This window comes from Helianthus annuus, chromosome 15 (genome assembly GCF_002127325.2).
Source record: "Helianthus annuus cultivar XRQ/B chromosome 15, HanXRQr2.0-SUNRISE, whole genome shotgun sequence".
NCBI lineage: Eukaryota > Viridiplantae > Streptophyta > Magnoliopsida > Asterales > Asteraceae > Helianthus > Helianthus annuus.
The window spans coordinates 148,916,768-148,934,930 of record NC_035447.2 but is presented as its reverse complement, the minus strand read 5'-3'; the positions used below and the strand labels follow the sequence as shown (position 1 = coordinate 148,934,930).

At 37.8% G+C, this 18,163-nt stretch overlaps 1 protein-coding gene and 1 non-coding gene across 2 annotated transcripts; both read left to right on the top strand.

Moving 5' to 3' along the window:
• Positions 1-3,868: 3,868 nt before the first annotated feature.
• Positions 3,869-3,975, top strand: LOC118487889. Its single transcript, XR_004882826.1, has one exon. It is a non-coding gene; the product is annotated as a small nucleolar RNA R71 (small nucleolar RNA).
• Positions 3,976-11,377: 7,402 nt separating this feature from the next.
• Positions 11,378-14,155, top strand: LOC110912628 (gibberellin 2-beta-dioxygenase 1). Its single transcript, XM_022157397.2, has 3 exons — positions 11,378-11,852; positions 12,104-12,458; positions 13,589-14,155. The coding sequence occupies exons 1-3, from the start codon at positions 11,476-11,478 to the stop codon at positions 13,838-13,840; spliced, it is 984 nt and encodes a 327-aa protein (XP_022013089.1). The 5' UTR covers positions 11,378-11,475; the 3' UTR covers positions 13,841-14,155.
• Positions 14,156-18,163: the final 4,008 nt, after the last annotated feature.

Here is an 18,163-nt window from a genome sequence, read left to right as displayed (position 1 = left end):
CAGTTAAGTAAGTTAATTAATTAATCAGCTAAGTAAGTTACTTAACTAAACAATCAAGATTATGAGAAATCCATTTTAAAACCATTTTCAAGTTCATTTTAAAGATCTTCAAGTTCATTATCGTGTTACTTCATGGATCTTAAAAGATCCATGCTTAAACTTGTTATATCTAAGCTTCAGTTCACGTCACGCGACCTCCTCAGGAATTCTGGTATTATACCCAAAGTACCCGAGTTCTAAACCTATGCCCATAATCAGCGTGCTAACTCGAATCACTGGTACGGTACTTTGTCCTATTGATTGAAACCAATCTAACGGATGTTTAAGTGCTGCCTGTATACGTCTATACTTTGTCATTCGTTGTGGGTTTTGATCTCATGATTATCGTTAAAGTTGTATTGAGTTAATACACTAATACGAGTTCCATTGTATCTAGAAATTAGAACTCATAACAAGGGGGCTGCTAAACCAGAAAACTTAATGGTTAAGTAAACTTAGTAGTTAAGCAAGTTAATAGTTAAGTAAACTTAGTGGTTAAGTAAACTTAATGGTTAAGATAACTTAGCAGTTATGATAACTTAGCGGTTAAGATAACATACGGTTAAGAAAACTTAATAGCTAAGAAAACATAAGGAAACTTAACAGGAAAGGAAACTTAACAGTTAAGTAACAAGATATATATGGGGTAGATAACATGTAAGGAAGTTATATATGAGGAAGATATATCTAGGGAAGGTTTATCTAAGAAAGATATATCTAGGGAATGTAATATCTAAGGAAGATATATCTAAGGAAGGTTTATATAAGGAAATGTTTAACTGTGGAAAATATATATGGGTAGATAACAACTAGGGAAGGTATATATGAGTAGCTAGTATCTAGGGAAGGTATATATGAGACTTCCTAGAAAAGAAATGCATATTCCTTACCAATAAATAGGAAGCTTAAGATTCATTTTTTTGCTCATTCCTTTTCTTTTTCTCTCTATACATTGGTGTTCTAACCAATAATCAGCAAACGATATTATGTCCGATCGATCCGGGAACCAACAAACGAATGCCAAGTGTTGTCTGAATAAGACTATACTTTGTTAACTTACGTTATGGTTCTGATCTCGTGATCATCGTTAGGCTTGATTTGGTTTTACACTAATACGTATTCCACTATATTAAACTAAACGTTTAACTATCAGAAAACTCCGAACTATAAACTTACAATCAAAATAGATACCTAAATTACTAGAAGTTTCAAAATTATAAGTAGATGCTTAACCATCAGAAGGCTTAGAATCAGGAAGCCTGTTAAATCAAGAACTATAGACCTATAAGCCGAGTCATTCTCTTTTTATCAAATGTTTTAAACCCTAAATGTTTTCTTAAGTTATATTATAGTGATTAAGTCTTTGTATTCTGAAATTACTGCCGTTATGTGGGGTTTTGTGTACATTACTTGTCTAGCGTTACTATTGGACGACGAGTTATCCAACAGTAATATGACCATGAGCACATGGGTTGGCCCAGTCGCAATAACAAATGTAAAAACTCTTGTTACTGTAATTATAACAAATGTGTTTTTATACAACTGAATGAACTCATTAGTAATTCATGCTGATCAAATGTTTTTAAACGTGTTTCAGGTGATTAGAGTAGATCAGGATAAGAGTTGTGATACGACCCCTAAAGGCTTAAAGAAGTGGCTTATTTTATCAATTAAATTAAATTAAGAAATGTTGTTTTATGTATTTGAGTTTATACCATATTAAAGCTACCTTTGTAAAACATGGTTTTTATCCCCATCTGTTTAATAAATAAAATCCGGTGTTTCTAAACTCTGATATTTTTCCTAACTCGCGTTCCTGATGAATTTTCCACTACAATATTTTCAAATAAACCACCGGTACCACTTGACTGTTCACTGCTCCCGTCCAGGGTGTCGTCGGGGGTTGTGACAACACGGCCCCATACTTCACTTACTGAATTGAAGATTTTCAGTCAGGAGTCGTATGTTTTCATGCATGAGGTGCTAGTTCAACATTCTTTGGCCTTTCTCATCATCCTTCTGAGTGTATCTTATTCGTACAAAGAGAAAAGCTTAAAAATAATAACATTCAATAAAATTTACACTAAAAAATTAAACTACTTTATTGTTAGATAGTCCACGGAATGCCTCCATGGTGCGCCACGTTTATAAGGGTCCTTGGCTAGACCCAAAGTTGGTCAAATGTTACCCGAGCGGGATGACTCGCATCCCGAGATGCACCAGCTAAGGGCGTAGTTGAGGCTTGTGTCTATTGCTTTGAGGTATTTGACTGGTCCTCCTCCGCACGTTGTCCTACTTCAAACTTCACCTCCTTGTCACCTACCCTCAATGTTAATCTTCCGTCACTCATATCCACCATGGCCCGTGCGGTGGCAAGGAATGGTCTTCCTAGTATGAGTGGGATTTCGGTGTCTTCCTCCATTTCTAGGATTACAAAGTCGGCCGGGAAAACAAATTCCCCGACCCTGACCAAGAGATTTTCTACGACACCTTGAGGGTATTTTACTGACCTATCCGTAAGTTGGATGCTCATCTTTGTAGGATGTGGTTTTCCTAGTCCAAGTCAGTTGAACATTGAGGCGGGCATTAGGTTAATGCTAGCCCCTAGGTCGGCAAGTGCATTACTTACCGGTGATTCTCCAATGTAGCAAGGAATGGTGAAGCTTCCGGGATCAATCTTCTTTTGTGGGAGTTTGTTGAAGAGTGTCGCCGAGCATTCTTCACCCAAGTTGACTTGTTGGATGGATTCAATCTTTCTTTTGTAGGTGAGAAAGTCTCTCATGAATTTGGAATATTTTGTCATTTGTGCGAGGATTTCTACAAAAGGGAGATTGATGTGAAGTTGTTTAAGTAGGCTTACGAACTTGGTGAATTGCTCGTCGGTCTTTCGCCGTAGTAAATGACCGGGGTAAGGGATCAGTTGTGGTTTGGTTAGTTCGTTGTTTTGGGGTTGAGTATTTTCTTGGTTTTTAGCGACGGGTGTGTTTGTGGTTTGTGTAGTGTTTTGGGGTGGTGTTGGTTCATCATCGGGTCATACCTTCCGGTTTCTTAGGTTGATAACTCTTACTTGAGCTTTTGGGTTTGGTTTAGTATTACTAAGCAAGACTCCTTGTGGTCTTTCGGAGAAATTTTAGGCAATTTGGCTGACTTGTTTTTCAATATTTTGCATGCTAGCTTGTTGGTTCCTAATTTTGGCCTCGGTTTGTAGGAACCTCTCCGCATACCTTTTGTCGGATTTGGAGAAAAGGCGAGTGATAAAATCCTCAAGTCTTTCTCTTCCTCCTTGTTGTGGTTGGAAACCTTGTTGCTCCTTTCGGGGTTGTTGTTGAAAGTTAGATCGTTGATTTTGATTTCGTTGGTTATCACCCACCATTCCCTCTAACTAAAGTTGGGGTGATTTCGCCGCTCAGGAGTGAAAGAGTTATTTGGGGCTCCCAATGGTCGTGGGCGGTTATTGAGGTGATTTACTACTTCTGTTTGATTTTCTAAATCTTTTATACAACTCCAGTTTTCATGAGGGCCGCCACATCCTTCACAAGCCATAATCGAAGCCGTTTTATTTAATTCAAGTTTCTTTATTTTTGAAGTTAAGGCCTCGATTTGGGCTTGCAAAGAAGTGGTTTCGTCCACTTTATGGGCGCGAGGGGCTATGGATTTTGAACCTCTAGGAGTGTGCCATTGAAAACTGTTTTAAGCAATTTCTTCAATTTGACTATAAATTTCCTGAGGGCGTCGATTCCCAAGGCGTCCCATGGAGTTGGAATCAAGGATTTCCCTTGTGTGCGGTAAGAGCCCATTGTAGAAAATGGACACTTGTTGTCAACGTTCAAGACCATGGTGTGGGTATCTCCTTAATAACTCCTTGAACTTTTCCCATGTCTCATACAAGGATTCCCCGTCGTCTTGAGAGTAAGAATTGATCTCGGTCATGAGTTTGGCGGTTTTAGCGGGAGGGAAGTATTTCTAGAGAAATTTTTGAGCAAGTTCATCCCAAGTGTGCACGGACCCACTTGGGAGGGTATTTAGCCAACCTTTTGCTCGGTATTTGAGGGAAAAGGGAACATACGAAGACGTATAGTATCGTTGGAGGCTCCATTGATCCGAAAGGTATCACATATTTCCAAAAAGTTGGTAATATGTAAATAGGGATCTTCATTGGGTAGGCCGTGAAAATTGGCGGAATTTTGGAGCATTTTGATTAGGTGTGTTTGAAGCTCAAAGTTGTTGGCATTGACATTAGGAAGGTTAATAGCGGCTCTAAGATTACCAACCGTAGGCCGTAGATAATCCATGAGAGTGCATTGATCCGCCATGGGGAGGTTTTAGGTTGAGGCTTTTTGTCAGTTTTTAGCTTGAAGTCTTTTTCTCAGAAGGCGTTTAGGTTTGTCGAGTGGCACTTTTATGTCTTTTTCAGAGGTGGAGGTCATGCACTAGGTTGTATTTCCTGTGAATTACATTGAGTTGCGTGACTTTCTGCGAACAAAAAGACAAAAAATGCCTGATCCGAAGAGTAGCACGGTCCCATGCCTATGTAGGCATGGCCTTGTGGTGTCCATAAAAAAGTTTCAGTTTTCAAGTTCCCAGATACTGGAAGGTTGACACGGCCCCGTGCTTTTGTAACACAGCCTCGTGTATCTGTTTCAGTAACAAGAAAACAACTCTTCCCAAATACTTTAGGTCTGACACGGCCCCGTTTTATTCCTACAGAAAGTAGAATAATAGAAGAAAAAGAAGAAAAACCTAAAATGAAAAATTAGAAAAACATAAAAATGATTAGGCCGCCAATTTTTGACTTTCTTAAAATGCTTGTGTCCCCGGAAGCGGCGCCAAAAACTTGACGCATGTTGAGTGTGTACGGATTTTTGATATATTTTTAGTACCTTTTACTTTTTTATCAAGCTTTAAATTTATAAAACACGATATAAAACTATCACTCTCTACAACAAGCTAGGGTAAGTGCACCCATCGTTGGTGTAGTATAGTGATGGTAAGATACCGAGGTCGTCCAAGGACACAAAAGTTTTTAATACTAGAATATCGTCGACGTCTAATCTAACCAAATTTTAGATAAAAGATTTTTAAATAAGTAAAAAGAAGAAACAAAATAAATAAATAAAACAGATAGACAAGATAGAATCACTTGGATCTGACTCGTCATTTATGTATGATTTCCGCACTTTGGGTTTTTTAAGAGATTATCTTAGTTATAGTGGCATGTCCCTCTTTTGGAGGCAACACTCCCCTCAGCCATATTGGTCTGACTCAGCAGGGATACAGTCCCGCAAGGACAGATTGTTGAACGATAATTAAGTAAGTTATTAATGCAAATGTGGCATGTCCCTCATTTGGAGGCAACGCTCCTCGACCATATTGGTCTGATTCAGCAGGGATACAGTTACGCAAGACCAGTTTAAAGTTTTAATAGTAGTTTATTTTAAAGGGATTCAAGCCGTTCTTACTTCCCCCGATTTGATGTTATATGCCTCAAAGGAAGTCCTAATAAGCTTGAATCAAGTCCTCATAGGATCTATACACTGAACGAGGCAAGAACTTTACCCAACCACCCTTCTAACCCCCTTCCAGGCAGTTAACGTGCTATATATAGATCGTAAAGACACGAATGAGTGAATCAACAAAACATGAAGAAATGATTGAATAAAGTTTACTTTCAATATAAAAAACTAGTTATTAAATTCATTAATACATACCCAAATAAAAAGTTACCAAAGCTTAGAAATCAAAAGTAATACATAAGAAACTTGTCTTCACCAAGTGATATAAGAGATTAGTCAAGCATGGCCTTTGTTTGACAAAAACTCTTACTATCGATATTGGATCCCGAGACTACTACACACACTCTAAGGATGGAAGATGAATGAAAATGGTGGATGATGGTAGTAGTGGTGGTGGAGTGGTGGCAGTTGTGAGAGAAGTGGTTTGCCAAGGGATGAGTTGCAAGTGAGCCAAGCACATCCTTTTATAGCTGAAAACAGTGGCTTCACACGGCCCTATGCCTGGTAGGCACGGCCCGTGTCCTTCTCCTTCTCTGGTTTCATTTAATGGTGTTGTCAGCCCATCTACACACACGGCCTCGTGTGTCAACCGCACGACCCCGTGGCCTATGTACTTGTTGTACGAACCCAGATTTGCAAATCTAAGAGTTAACCACGCCCCGTGTCTAGGAGACACGGCCCCGTGTCCCTTGACGTCTTCTGTTTATCTTTATCTTCTGGGAATCTTGAGTGGGGCATGATCCCATGCCCAATAGACACTGGAGGGTCGGTATAGTGTATCAACTTCCTTCCTTGTATTTATGCTGGTTTTTGTCATTAATTTGTCCATTTTGTTTGTTTAAGCTCTTTTAATCCTGAAAATCAAAAGTAAACAAAGAAACACACTTTTTCCAAAATTAGTACTAAAAGGGGTGGTTTTTTTACCTTATTTGATAGAATTTATATGTTGCTTTTTATGCATATCAAGCTCCTACAAACAAGGCACCATGAGATCTGACGGTATATCTACCCATGAAAAAGAGATGAGCTCGTAGGCCATATCACTCAGCAGGAAACAAGGCACTATACCTTCCTGTATAAAGGGTGAGTTCCCAAAACAATACAACTCCATGGACTCAAATAAAAATAAAATAACTCCATGAAAGAGGGTAAGCACCTCATCCTAATTCTGCTTCATAGGCCAAAAACTTACAAAAATTAGACTACGTACAATATACCATAACAACAAAGATAAAACGTGGACTAGAAAAGAGATAGGACAACAGCAAATTGCATCGGTTATTTTCTAAAGAATTAAAGCTAAGTGACAGCAACACTTAGCTTCAATTTGATGTATAAAGACATTGCAAAAAAGAAATACAATAGTCAAAGGGAAGCTGAAACATAAGCTCTCCCACATTAAGTGCCAAACACAAGTCTGATAACCAAACAAAACATCACGAAAAGAGAAAAACAATGTAAATACACAAGTATAAAACATAAAGGGAAGCTAAACACACCTAATGGAGCAGCTCCCATACCATTAGAATATTAAAGTTCATACATAAAAAGCCCTCATAGGGGTACAACTAACCACAAACACATTCGAAAGAAGGTTCAAATTGTTCACATTACAACCACAAAAGACACTAAAAAAAGAGATAGTTAAGCTGAGCCACCAGCCGCAGTCTTGTTCTGGGGAAGGTCATCGTATAAGCCATTTGGATCATCAAGCCCTTCATCAACAGCAGTAACAAGAGGAGCCGGCTCACCCCTCGCAAAGGATAGTGGGGGAGCATCGATAGGAATGGACATAGAGGAAACCGGCTCAGGCTTCTGGGTTACTTTCAACTTCTTTGTAGAAGGTCCAACATCTCTACCTTCGTCATCGCTGGTCTCAAACAAGGCTCGCTTAACAGAAGCTACAGAAAACAACTATTCACACAACTCCTTGTTCAGACCTTCCGGCTCCAAAGCCTCCAGCTCAGCAACAGGGCAATCAACCATCTAGGACAAGGCCTCCACATATGGGCAAGACAAAACCTCCATCTTCTTCACAACACTCACAAAGTCAGGAAGTGAGTCAGGCTTGAAGGCATGTAGCTTCTCTATTGCTTCCCCATAGAAAGCAACATCAACTTCTGCAATAAGACCCGTGTGCCGGCCGTGAGCCATTACCTTGGTATATATACCTGCAAGATGGAGATTGAACTCTTGACTGTGGAAGAGGTATGTCACAAAACGGTGAATGCAAGTCCCAATCAACCATCTCATCTCTTCCTTCAGTTGCTTTACTTGTTGCCTCAACTCTTCCATAACTGCTTCATTGGTAACCCGCTCCTGCCTAAACTTGGTCCTCTCAATCCCAAATTCAGCCCAGCATAGACCTCAACCTTCTTCATCTCCCCATTGATATTGGCTTTGGAGGATAGCAGTTAACCTTCAAGCTCATTCACCTTAACCTGAAAGCCTGCCAAGTCTTCTTGAGATGTTTTGAGCTCTGCCTCCTTATCTTGTAAGGAGGCAGCAAGCCCATAATTTTTGCTAACAGAGGTAGCCCAACGCTTAATACTGCCAGGAAGGGAGATCAGATGGGCAGCTTGAGTAATAACCCAGTAGGCAACATCTTAATCAGACAGCTTCAACAAGGCCTCCTTCTCAGCAGGAGTAGCCATATTCTTCAGCATTTCATGGCAAACAGCATTACTCTTGGTAGTGTCCGAAGAACGAACCTTCCAATGGGGCACAAAAATAGGAGAGTCAGCCTCAACATGCCCCTTACCATTGTCAACCACAGCTCTCTCCTTCACAACCTTCTCCGTATTTTCCTTCACCTTCTCCTTCTCCTTTTCCACCATAGATTTCATATCACCCTTCACAACCTATGTCTTCTCAACCTCACTAGAAGCCCTTTTCCCCCAAGAAAGCAGGCTTAGAGGATTCCCCTTTGATCGTCTTCTTCGACACAGGTTTCGAAACCTTCACATCACTAACTCCCACTTCCAGAGCTTGAGTGGGTCTCTCGGGAACATTCCTCTTGGTCTCATTCAACTTCTTCAAAACAATAGATATCTTCAGACTGGAAGCATCACCTGCTCCACCAGAGGCTTTTGGAAATTCTTTCTTCAGAAACTTCACCCCGGTAACAGAAGCAATTACACTAGCATCATCCTCATCACCATTATCAATAGAGACAGGGTCCGAAGATTGAGGAGCAACACTAGAAGAAGCAGTTCCTCTAGTGGACCTTCTGACCGGGGCATGTAGCTTCTTAGCAGAGGAGCCATCCATAATAGGTTGAAGGGGAACACTCTCCAAGTCCCCAGTAGTTCGAACATGTTCGGTACGCCGAACTATGGATGGACCACCCTCAGGAATCTCTCTTTGCTCAATCTCCACACCAGATGGATCATCTAGAAGAATATAATCCAAAGCACTCATCTCTACAAAACAAACAAGTGCAAAAATAATAAAAAAAAAATTGAACAATATATAAGGACACGAGGAACATAAAAATACATACCCTTTCGATCAACACAAAAGAGTGGTTCAAAATCAGAATCAACCCAATCTTGACTAATACCCAAAACCACAAGAAGCTCCTCCAGATAAGCCCTTAGCTTTGTATGAGAAGCATGAAGTTTGAGGAGCAACCACTGCTCAAGTTCATGAACATCCGGTTCTTTTTCATTTAAACCCTCAAAAATTTTACGAGGGACAACAGTAAAAAGAAGTAACCGATTGGAAATGAAAAAGAATTGGTTTTTTCAAGCATACGCATGACCAACAGTGGTAGAAAGAAGGGTAACCTCACACTGAGTTTTCTTAATAGTGTACCAATACCCATTCCGGGCAAGACGGAAGAAGCGACGGAACATTAACAAAGAGGGTTCATGACTCAGTGCACAACAAAGGATTTCAAAATGCATTATACGTGCAACATCAACAAGGGCCAATTGACCAAGAGACATACAATAGTATTTTAACACTTCCAAAAAGAAGTTTGTAAAACGGTATCGCAAATTTGGTTGATTGAGAGTATGAGTATAGAATACCAAAAACCGTTCCGGACATTGATTAACAGTCCTTTCACCAGGAACATCAGTCTCAAGGGAAGGATCAATGCCATGATCCAAACAGAACTTACCAATTTCCGATCTAGTAAGTTTCAAAAATTTTGGACGAGCATATCATTTTTATTAGAACCCATTTTGAAAGTGAAGAGAGCAAGAAACAACTTACCAAGTTTATAAAGAAGGATCGCCGGAAAATATCACCGGAAAAACCGTCGGACCAAAGAGAGCACTCAAGGGAAAAAGAAAGGTAAAGTAGAAGAGATAGAGAAAATGAGCGGTTATAAGGAAGTTATAAAGTTCAGAAATTAAAATCCCCAGCAAACGGTCAGGTGGAGGGCGGAGATGTAACTGCCAACAGATGGCAGCCTAGGGCAATTGAGAGCTCCCCTGCGGCACTGTCCCATTAATCGCCTCTGGGCCGCCTGGGCACGCAAGTGGGCAAGTAGGCCTTAAATAAAAGGGGGCACTTGATAAAATAGCAAAAACTTAAAATAAGATGCCAAGGGTAGACCAATACCTCTCGACGAGAAGCCCATGGTCACAAAATAAAAGCCTCATGCTTCTAGTTCCCTTGTTCGATGATTTGAAACTCTTTTCTTTTTCATAAAAGACTTGCATTATATCAAACACAACAATAAAGAAGCATAAGCAAGGCAACTAAAGACTTTTGAGAAAAATCCACTGATTCTCATGTCGGAGTCCCAACGCGGGAGGTTACCTCTAGCGTTAAGATTAACGATGCTCTTTGATTGCAGATTCCGACCAAGAAGCTACCTTTTGTAGTTGATCCTAGACCTTCCCTTGCCATACCCTTATTGTTTTAACAATTATCTTTAATTTAAAGATTTCTAAACCTAGATTAGAATGGAATAAAGATGTGGTATGAGAAAGAAAATTTAGAATTCACTTACTTAGCATCCCTTTAAAAACGTTGAAATCATATACCAACCTTCGTTACCTACTTGAAAACATGATTTTGCAAATGTGAACCCCAATTGAATATTCACAAAATATCCTAACAGGATTACTCCTCTTAAAGGTTGATTTGACAACTTGTGAGGGTTCATATGATCCGTACATTCTACCAATCATTTTTCCATAAAAATATATTTGTAACGTCTTTTTTTCTATAATTAAAAGAAAAATACCTTTACGTTATTATAGAGGAATTAAAAAATACGAAAAAAAAAAAACATTTTAAGTAGAGCACTCTAAGAAACGTATAAACATTTTAACAATTTATTTTAGCATACATATGTAATCATGTACTACTTTTTCTTTCCTTTTTTTATTAAATCAGCAAAATTATGTAACCGTGTACTTCTCTTTCTTTCCTTTTTTATTAAATCAACGAAGTGGTAGATAGTGGTGGTGGGTGGTGGTGTTTAACACTCTTTAGATTTTAGAAAATTTTAAAAGTGGTTGGGCCAAGTCTGTACTAAGAAAAGCTCGCACAGACGTTTTTTAAAGAAACATCTTTGAAAAAATAAAAAGTCTGCAGATGACAATGTTTACGCAGCACAGACAGAAGAATCTACCCAATTTTTTTTTAAAAAAAAAAAACACTACCTAAATGTTATATCCAACTGTATTATCAGGTTTTTACGATTCTATGTAAAACTGATTTTGTATTGGATTATAATATAATTAATTATTAAACTCACCAAGTCAACTTGACCATCATTTTCTCTCCTACATACAAACATATCTTCAAAAACCATAGCCTATGTGTCACTTTACAATTCTATATAAACCCTCTCCCCATTACATTCTTCATTGTATCTTCATACTCTTGAACTCCCTTTTCAATTCTCAATACACCCAAATCATCTATCTTTCAAATATTTAATCTGTAACAACTTTCAACCATGGTGGCTCTGTCAAATCCTCTAATGGAACAGTTCTTTGTGAAACCATCTAAACCAAACACAACCCCATTAATCATTCCAGACATCCCTCTCATTGACCTCTCGAAACCCGAATCAAAACACAACCTTGTTAAGGCCTGTCAAGATTTCGGATTCTTTAAGGTTGTTAATCATGGAGTTCCTGCAAAGTACATCACTAAACTCGAATCCGAAGCGGTTAAGTTCTTCGATTCTCCGCTTTCTGTCAAACAAAAATCCGGTCCACCCAACCCGTTCGGTTACGGGAACAAAAGCATTGGTAGAAATGGTGATGTGGGTTGGGTCGAATACCTTCTTCTCAACACGAAAGCCGAATCCGTTTACCCGGATAATTTTCGGTATAAATTCTAATTTTGTCCTTAGTCACCAGAGTTTGTTGGATTTTTATAACTAAAAACGGAATTTACGTTTTTTTTCCTTAGTCACCAGAGTTTGTTGGATTTTTATAAATAGAAACGGAATTTACTTTAAAAAAAACATGTGTTAGACCGTTAGTTGTATCCGGTACAAAAAAGAAACTTTTATGATGACTGTTTTGACTAAAAAGTTCTAGTTCCGTAACTACTTTCTAACTCTGTTTTTGTGGCAGGGGCGTTGTTAATGATTACGTGACTTTAGTGAAAAACATGGCGTGTGAAATTATGGAACTATTAGCGGATGAAATGAAATTGCAGCCAAGAAATGTGTTCAGCAAGTTGTTAATGGATGAACAGAGTGACTCTGTTTTTAGGCTAAATCACTACCCCCCATTTCCGCAGTTTCAAGAAAATGAAACAAATGGCCGAAAACTGGTCGGGTTCGGAGAACACACAGACCCGCAAATCATCTCGGTTTTACGATCTAACAACTCATCCGGGCTTGAAATCTTATTGAGAGACGGAAGTTGGATGTCGGTTCCTCCTGATTCCGAATCTTTCTTTGTCAATGTTGGCGATTCATTACAGGTACTCCATCATAAAAAAAGCTATGCTAAACGTACCCCACCCCTTTGTACGACAAAGATATAAGAGTTGGGGTACGTCTAGCTAAACTTATGGAAATCAAATGTACAAGATTCGTAAGTAGGGGTACTGACATTGGTCTTGACATTTAACCTAGTATAAAATACGGAGAAAGAGGTCGAAATCGAATGAATCTGTGTGTAGATTCTCGTGTCGTGGTGTCTGGTTCCTTAGTCAAAATCAATCTTTTTCTCAAGTCCAACAAGCAATTTCCTTTTTTTTAAGGTCATAATCATATTTCTCTAAAATAATTTGAGCTTCTCAAGACTTGTTAATAGCTGATTTCTTTTTTAAAAACTTAGTTTTGCTATTCAAAAAGGGTAGCGGTACAGTTTGTTGTCCGTTTACCGACTATCTCGATTTAAATTTTAAATACAAATAGTAAGACGGAAGAATTATTTGAGCATTAAGTAAAAAAAATAATGAAAATTGATTTTGTGTTCGCGTATTATGGTAACACATTAGATCATTTACAAAAGTGTCACTTGGACCGATCTCATCTTCACGAACCTCACATTTTCTCTCGTCTCTCTCTTTCACAAAAGTTATAATCTAGTGGCCTCCTCTTTTCCACGTCTATATCCATGTGGCTTGATGGATTCCCATGCTATAAATACTATATACTATGTTCAATGCTAAATGCGTTCTTAGCTGAGTTGTATCATCTATTACATAACATCCTTATAAATCCTTAAAAACTTTAATTCATCCCCAACTCTACAAATATCCTTAAACTTCTTAATTTCCACCTCATCACTTTCATTTACACACAATATTTAAATAAAACATTTCTCTATTACACACAAGGTTGCTAACTTATATTCATGTTATTTAATATGTAAAAAACTAATTAGTAAAAAGTAGATACTTTTTAAATTACAGTTTTTTTCCTTAGTAACATGTAGTAAAGTTCTTATAATAACAAAAATTTCTCGTCTAGTGTCTATTATATTTGATCCTATACAAATAACATTTCTTATAAAATACATATAGAACATAAGAGGTTGTTTTTATTATTGGTTATATAATAAAATGCTTAAATTATAATAAAAAAGAATGCTTTGGACATATAGGTGATGACCAATGGAAGATTCAAGAGTGTGAAGCATAGGGTGGTCGCAAACGGCACAAAGAGCAGGGTGTCAATGATATATTTTGGTGGACCACCACTAAGTGAGAAAATAGCACCACTACCATCACTCATGGAAGAAGAAGAAGACAGCTTGTACAAGGAGTTCACTTGGTTCGAGTACAAGAAATCCGCGTACAAAACAAGATTATCTGATAACCGGCTTGGTATGTTTGAAAAGATCACAGCATCTTAGGGGTTAACGTTATGTTCTTTGTTATTTTTTTCCTATTTGATTGTTATGTACGGTATAGTCCTAGTCGTATTAAGTAACATGCAAATGCAACAACTCAAAACTCTTTTAGAGTATCTTTCGCCCCACATTTCTTAACTTGGCCAGGCTGTTGTGGCTACGTTGATGGACCTTGGTCGGTCATACTATGGACCATGAACATAAGCATCATGCCTTTTGGCAATGTCTTGATGGCACCACTTTGTACTGTTTATGGGAATGTGGGATCTTCTAGTATGTGTAAAATAATAAAGATGTGTAGCCTTTTGTTTGGAAACATATGTTGACAGGGTTTGCATACTGAACTTTCTAACATACCTTTGCTTACTGAACTTTCTAACATACCTATCATATTAGTAACGACATCTAGAAAGAAGTTAAAATGTACGATGTGTATGGTTGGATATTTGATTAAAGCAAGCGCTAGTGTTACATCGTGAAACAAAAGTTCTTGAACATGGAATGTTTATATAAGTTGAAATATAAACTATGTTGTTACATCTTTCTTTGTGGTTCACTACTAAAAAACACGCCTATTTCCGACAAAGTTTTGTCGGAAATTATTCGGAAAACGGCGTTACTGACCATTTTCCGAAAAACTGACTTTTCTCGGAAAAATCTAGTCGGTAAAGTTTTCCGACAACATTGCGATGATGATTTCCTACATATTTCCGACAAAAAAAGATGTTAAAAGTTCCGACAAAATTCCGAGTAAATTTTGACTACATTTTTCCGACAACATTCCGATGACTATTTCCTACATGTTTCCGACAAAAAAAAAAACGATATTCAAAGTTCCGAAAAAATTCCGAGTAATTTTTATAATTAGTTTTTTTTTTATCTCTTTTCTACTTTTCCAACCATTTTCCGACCTATTTTTCCTACTATTTTCCGACCAAACAGTTTTAGTTATAAAAAATAAAAAAATGCTAAAAATGCAGAAAAAAAAACTATAAAAATCATGTTTAAAACATTAATCTACAAACTAAGATACGATTATTACATTCCTTTCAAAAGTTTCAATACAAAATACAACACCGTTATCAAATTACGAGCTTACCCACAAAATATGATTCCGTTGTCAAATTACAAGTTTCCCATAAAAATACGACACAGTTATCAAACTACAAGTTCAACCACAAGAGATGATAAACTTAAACTAGACTACAATGGAGGATTGCCTGGATTACCAAATTTTTTAGTAGCTCGGTTATTTGTGGTTGCACTTCTTCCTTCATTTCTTCTCTCATTTCTTCTCTTACTTGTTGTTGAGCCTCTTCAACACGGTTTTGCAACATATCCACTTAAGATTGCAAGTTTTTCACCTAAGAAATTGTTTAGTAAACAAGATATTAGTAAACAAATTGAGATGTCAAAACAATCACAAGTAATTAGTTTTGGGTCTTGTTTGTTTTTAATCTGTATGGCATGATGGGTAGGGCCGCCCGTTTTCACCCGAACCCAATAACCAAACCCGACCCAAATTACCGAACCCAGACCCAATATAACCTACCAAAAATTCCTAAACAATCTATTTTGCAGCCCAATATAACCCTTTCTGACATGAAACTAGTCTGACACGGACAACTGAAAATAATCATCTTTTTAATATGGTCTGTTCCGACCCGAACCCACCTTGACTCGGCATCCCGCCTGACTCCAAGTGAACCAAAGTGAAATGAATAAATCATTTGTAAGAAATAGTATATATGTTATTATGTGTTTTATAACTAATATTGATATAACTAGCGGGAAACCCGAGCTATGCGGCGAGAATTCTAGGAGCACTCAGATTGTTTTGGTAAAAAATTACCGACGCAATTAAGTGATCGATTTTAGTTTGTGAGGTAGTGTGCTATAGATATTTGCAAAAGTGTATTAAGTTGATTAAGAATGAAAACAGTTTCTGGATATAGTTCCAAGATATCAAACTATATCAATTATCAAGTATTGAACAATAAAAGTAAAGTTTGACACGGAATGTACGAGGAAAGCCCTTGATCTATCTAGATCGTAAGCACAAACCATGGAGTTCACACCGAGGCTTATGAAGCGATCAAAGTTCTAGAGGCCAAGTTGAAGAAAGCAGAGATCACCATTGAGGATCAGGGGAAGATCGCTGCCGCCAAGACCCAGCACTACGAGGACAAGCTGAAGAAGGTGACTCAGGATGCTGAGGTCGAGCTAGCCACCGTCCAGGTTAACCACGAGCAGGAAATGGTCTCCTTCAAGGACGGCCTCAAAAATTCGGCAGTGGTTTCGCTCCTCCAGCCCAGGATCAAGATGGCTTATGAGGCCAAGGAAGCGGGCTTTGAATGCCCATCCTGGACTGTGGATGCCTGGGTGGCCAAGCTGAAGGACATGGGAGGCAGCCCTGTGGAGTATCCTGCTAAATCTGGGGCCGACGATGTGACAACTGGCACAAAACCGGTAATTTCCGAACAATTTAATTATTATTTAATATCTGCAATTATGCGCTTAAATGTCAACATTGTCTGATTTCATGCTATACTTGTGAATTCATGCACGTTTTATACTTCAAATATTGCTTTATGCATTAATGTTAGCGTTGCGTCAGAAAGACTAGTAAACTCACCGGTAAGACATATTGTGTCAGCAATTCTGCAGAAAGCAGTCAGACAGAAGAATTGGGGCCTAGGAGTAGGTCCAACGTCTAAAATACAATAAAACTCAAGTATGGATACAAGGGTTAACATATAGATCTTCCGGAAGCTAGAATATGCACTAAAAAGCACCTGAAACACACTTTAAATGCTGAATTTCACATACTTCAGCAAAATTCAGCAATATAACGAGTTAGTAACATGTAAAAATATGACTAATTAGTCCTAAATGCTTTCCTAAGTGTCGGGAATTGAAAGTGTCACAAAAGGGTACTTAAAGATCACTAAACGGAATAATTTGACACTTTAACGAACCGGTATCTAACCGAACAACCGGACACTACCTGAAACACCAAAATTATACTAGAAGCATTGTTTTAATGTTTCTGAGCTAGTTAAGATCCCCGAATACCCTAACACACTATATAACACATCATATACTTAAACACTAACTAAATCGCTTGAAATCCAATTAGATTTCTTAACTACCCATTGAACCACAACTAATACCCCCCCCCCCCCTAAAGTGGACGGTCACATATATGACCCCACATAATCTCCCCATGATCTTTCAAGATTTCCATAATCTTTCATTGATCCACCTTGATTCACTAGGGATTTTGTCTTGTACTTGGGTGACACATTATACATTGGACAAACACTAATTATGGTTATAAGAGAACATCACCACCAGCATCTTTCACACACCTACACACACCATCATCCTCCTTTCCTTCTTCCCCCATTCGGCCGAGATCACCACCCCACTCCACCACCACTTTCATCCATTATCCACCCATTCCAAGACCCTCCTAAGGTGTAAGAAGGTGATTAAGGAAGTTGGAAGCTTGTGGATCTTGAAGGACCCCCTCCATTTGCTATTTACCTCACATTTTTCATCTTCAACATCTTGTGTTCTTCCCTAGCCTTGTGCTAGTAGTAAGGCCCTTATAATCCCTTGTTATTTCATATTTAGTTGGTTAAAAGATGATGAACATTGATAAACTTGATGAACACTAAAGAACATGATCATGATACTTTAACATAAGCTTATAAACATATGAATACATGTTGATTTGTGTTATTTGCTTCTTGATGATTGATTATTTATGTTAGTGATGTTAGACATCATAAGAAACCTACTAGATTGTGATTAAACACATGATCTAATAAGTTAAGGTGATGATCTTGTGAAAGACCAAGATGATCATACTTTATATACATGAACTTGAATGATGAAATTGTTTTCATATGTAAAGGTGATTTAAACAAAACACAAATCTTGTAAATAGATGATTACAAAAATAATTTTCTCAAGAAACCAAGTTTATTTTCAAGATTTACAAAGTCATGGTTACTAAGTAAGATAATCACATTTTTAGTGTTTAAACAAGACTAGAAACATGTTTGTAACAAGAAAAATATAAAAGAAATATTTTTAGAAAAATCATCTTACAAGTTGTAAATAACTAAGTCTTTCAAGAATGTGATTTAGAAACAAATAAATATGTTTTTAAGGATAACTCAACCTACTAAATAACATGGTAAGTTACTAAAAGTTTTCACAAAAACTTCAAGCTCATGATGTAGTGTAAATTACTTGATTTTGGCACTTGATAAGTGTTGAATGAGTTGTTAATTGTTGTGATGATTTTAAAAGAAA

Coding starts and splice junctions, on each gene's coding strand:
- LOC110912628 (XM_022157397.2), top strand. CDS start 11,476: ATGGTGGCTCTGTCAAATCCTCTAATGGAACAGTTCTTTGTGAAACCA. Junction 11,853..12,103: donor GTTTACCCGGATAATTTTCG/GTATAAATTCTA, acceptor TTTTTGTGGCAG/GGGCGTTGTTAATGATTACG. Junction 12,459..13,588: donor ATGTTGGCGATTCATTACAG/GTACTCCATCAT, acceptor TTGGACATATAG/GTGATGACCAATGGAAGATT.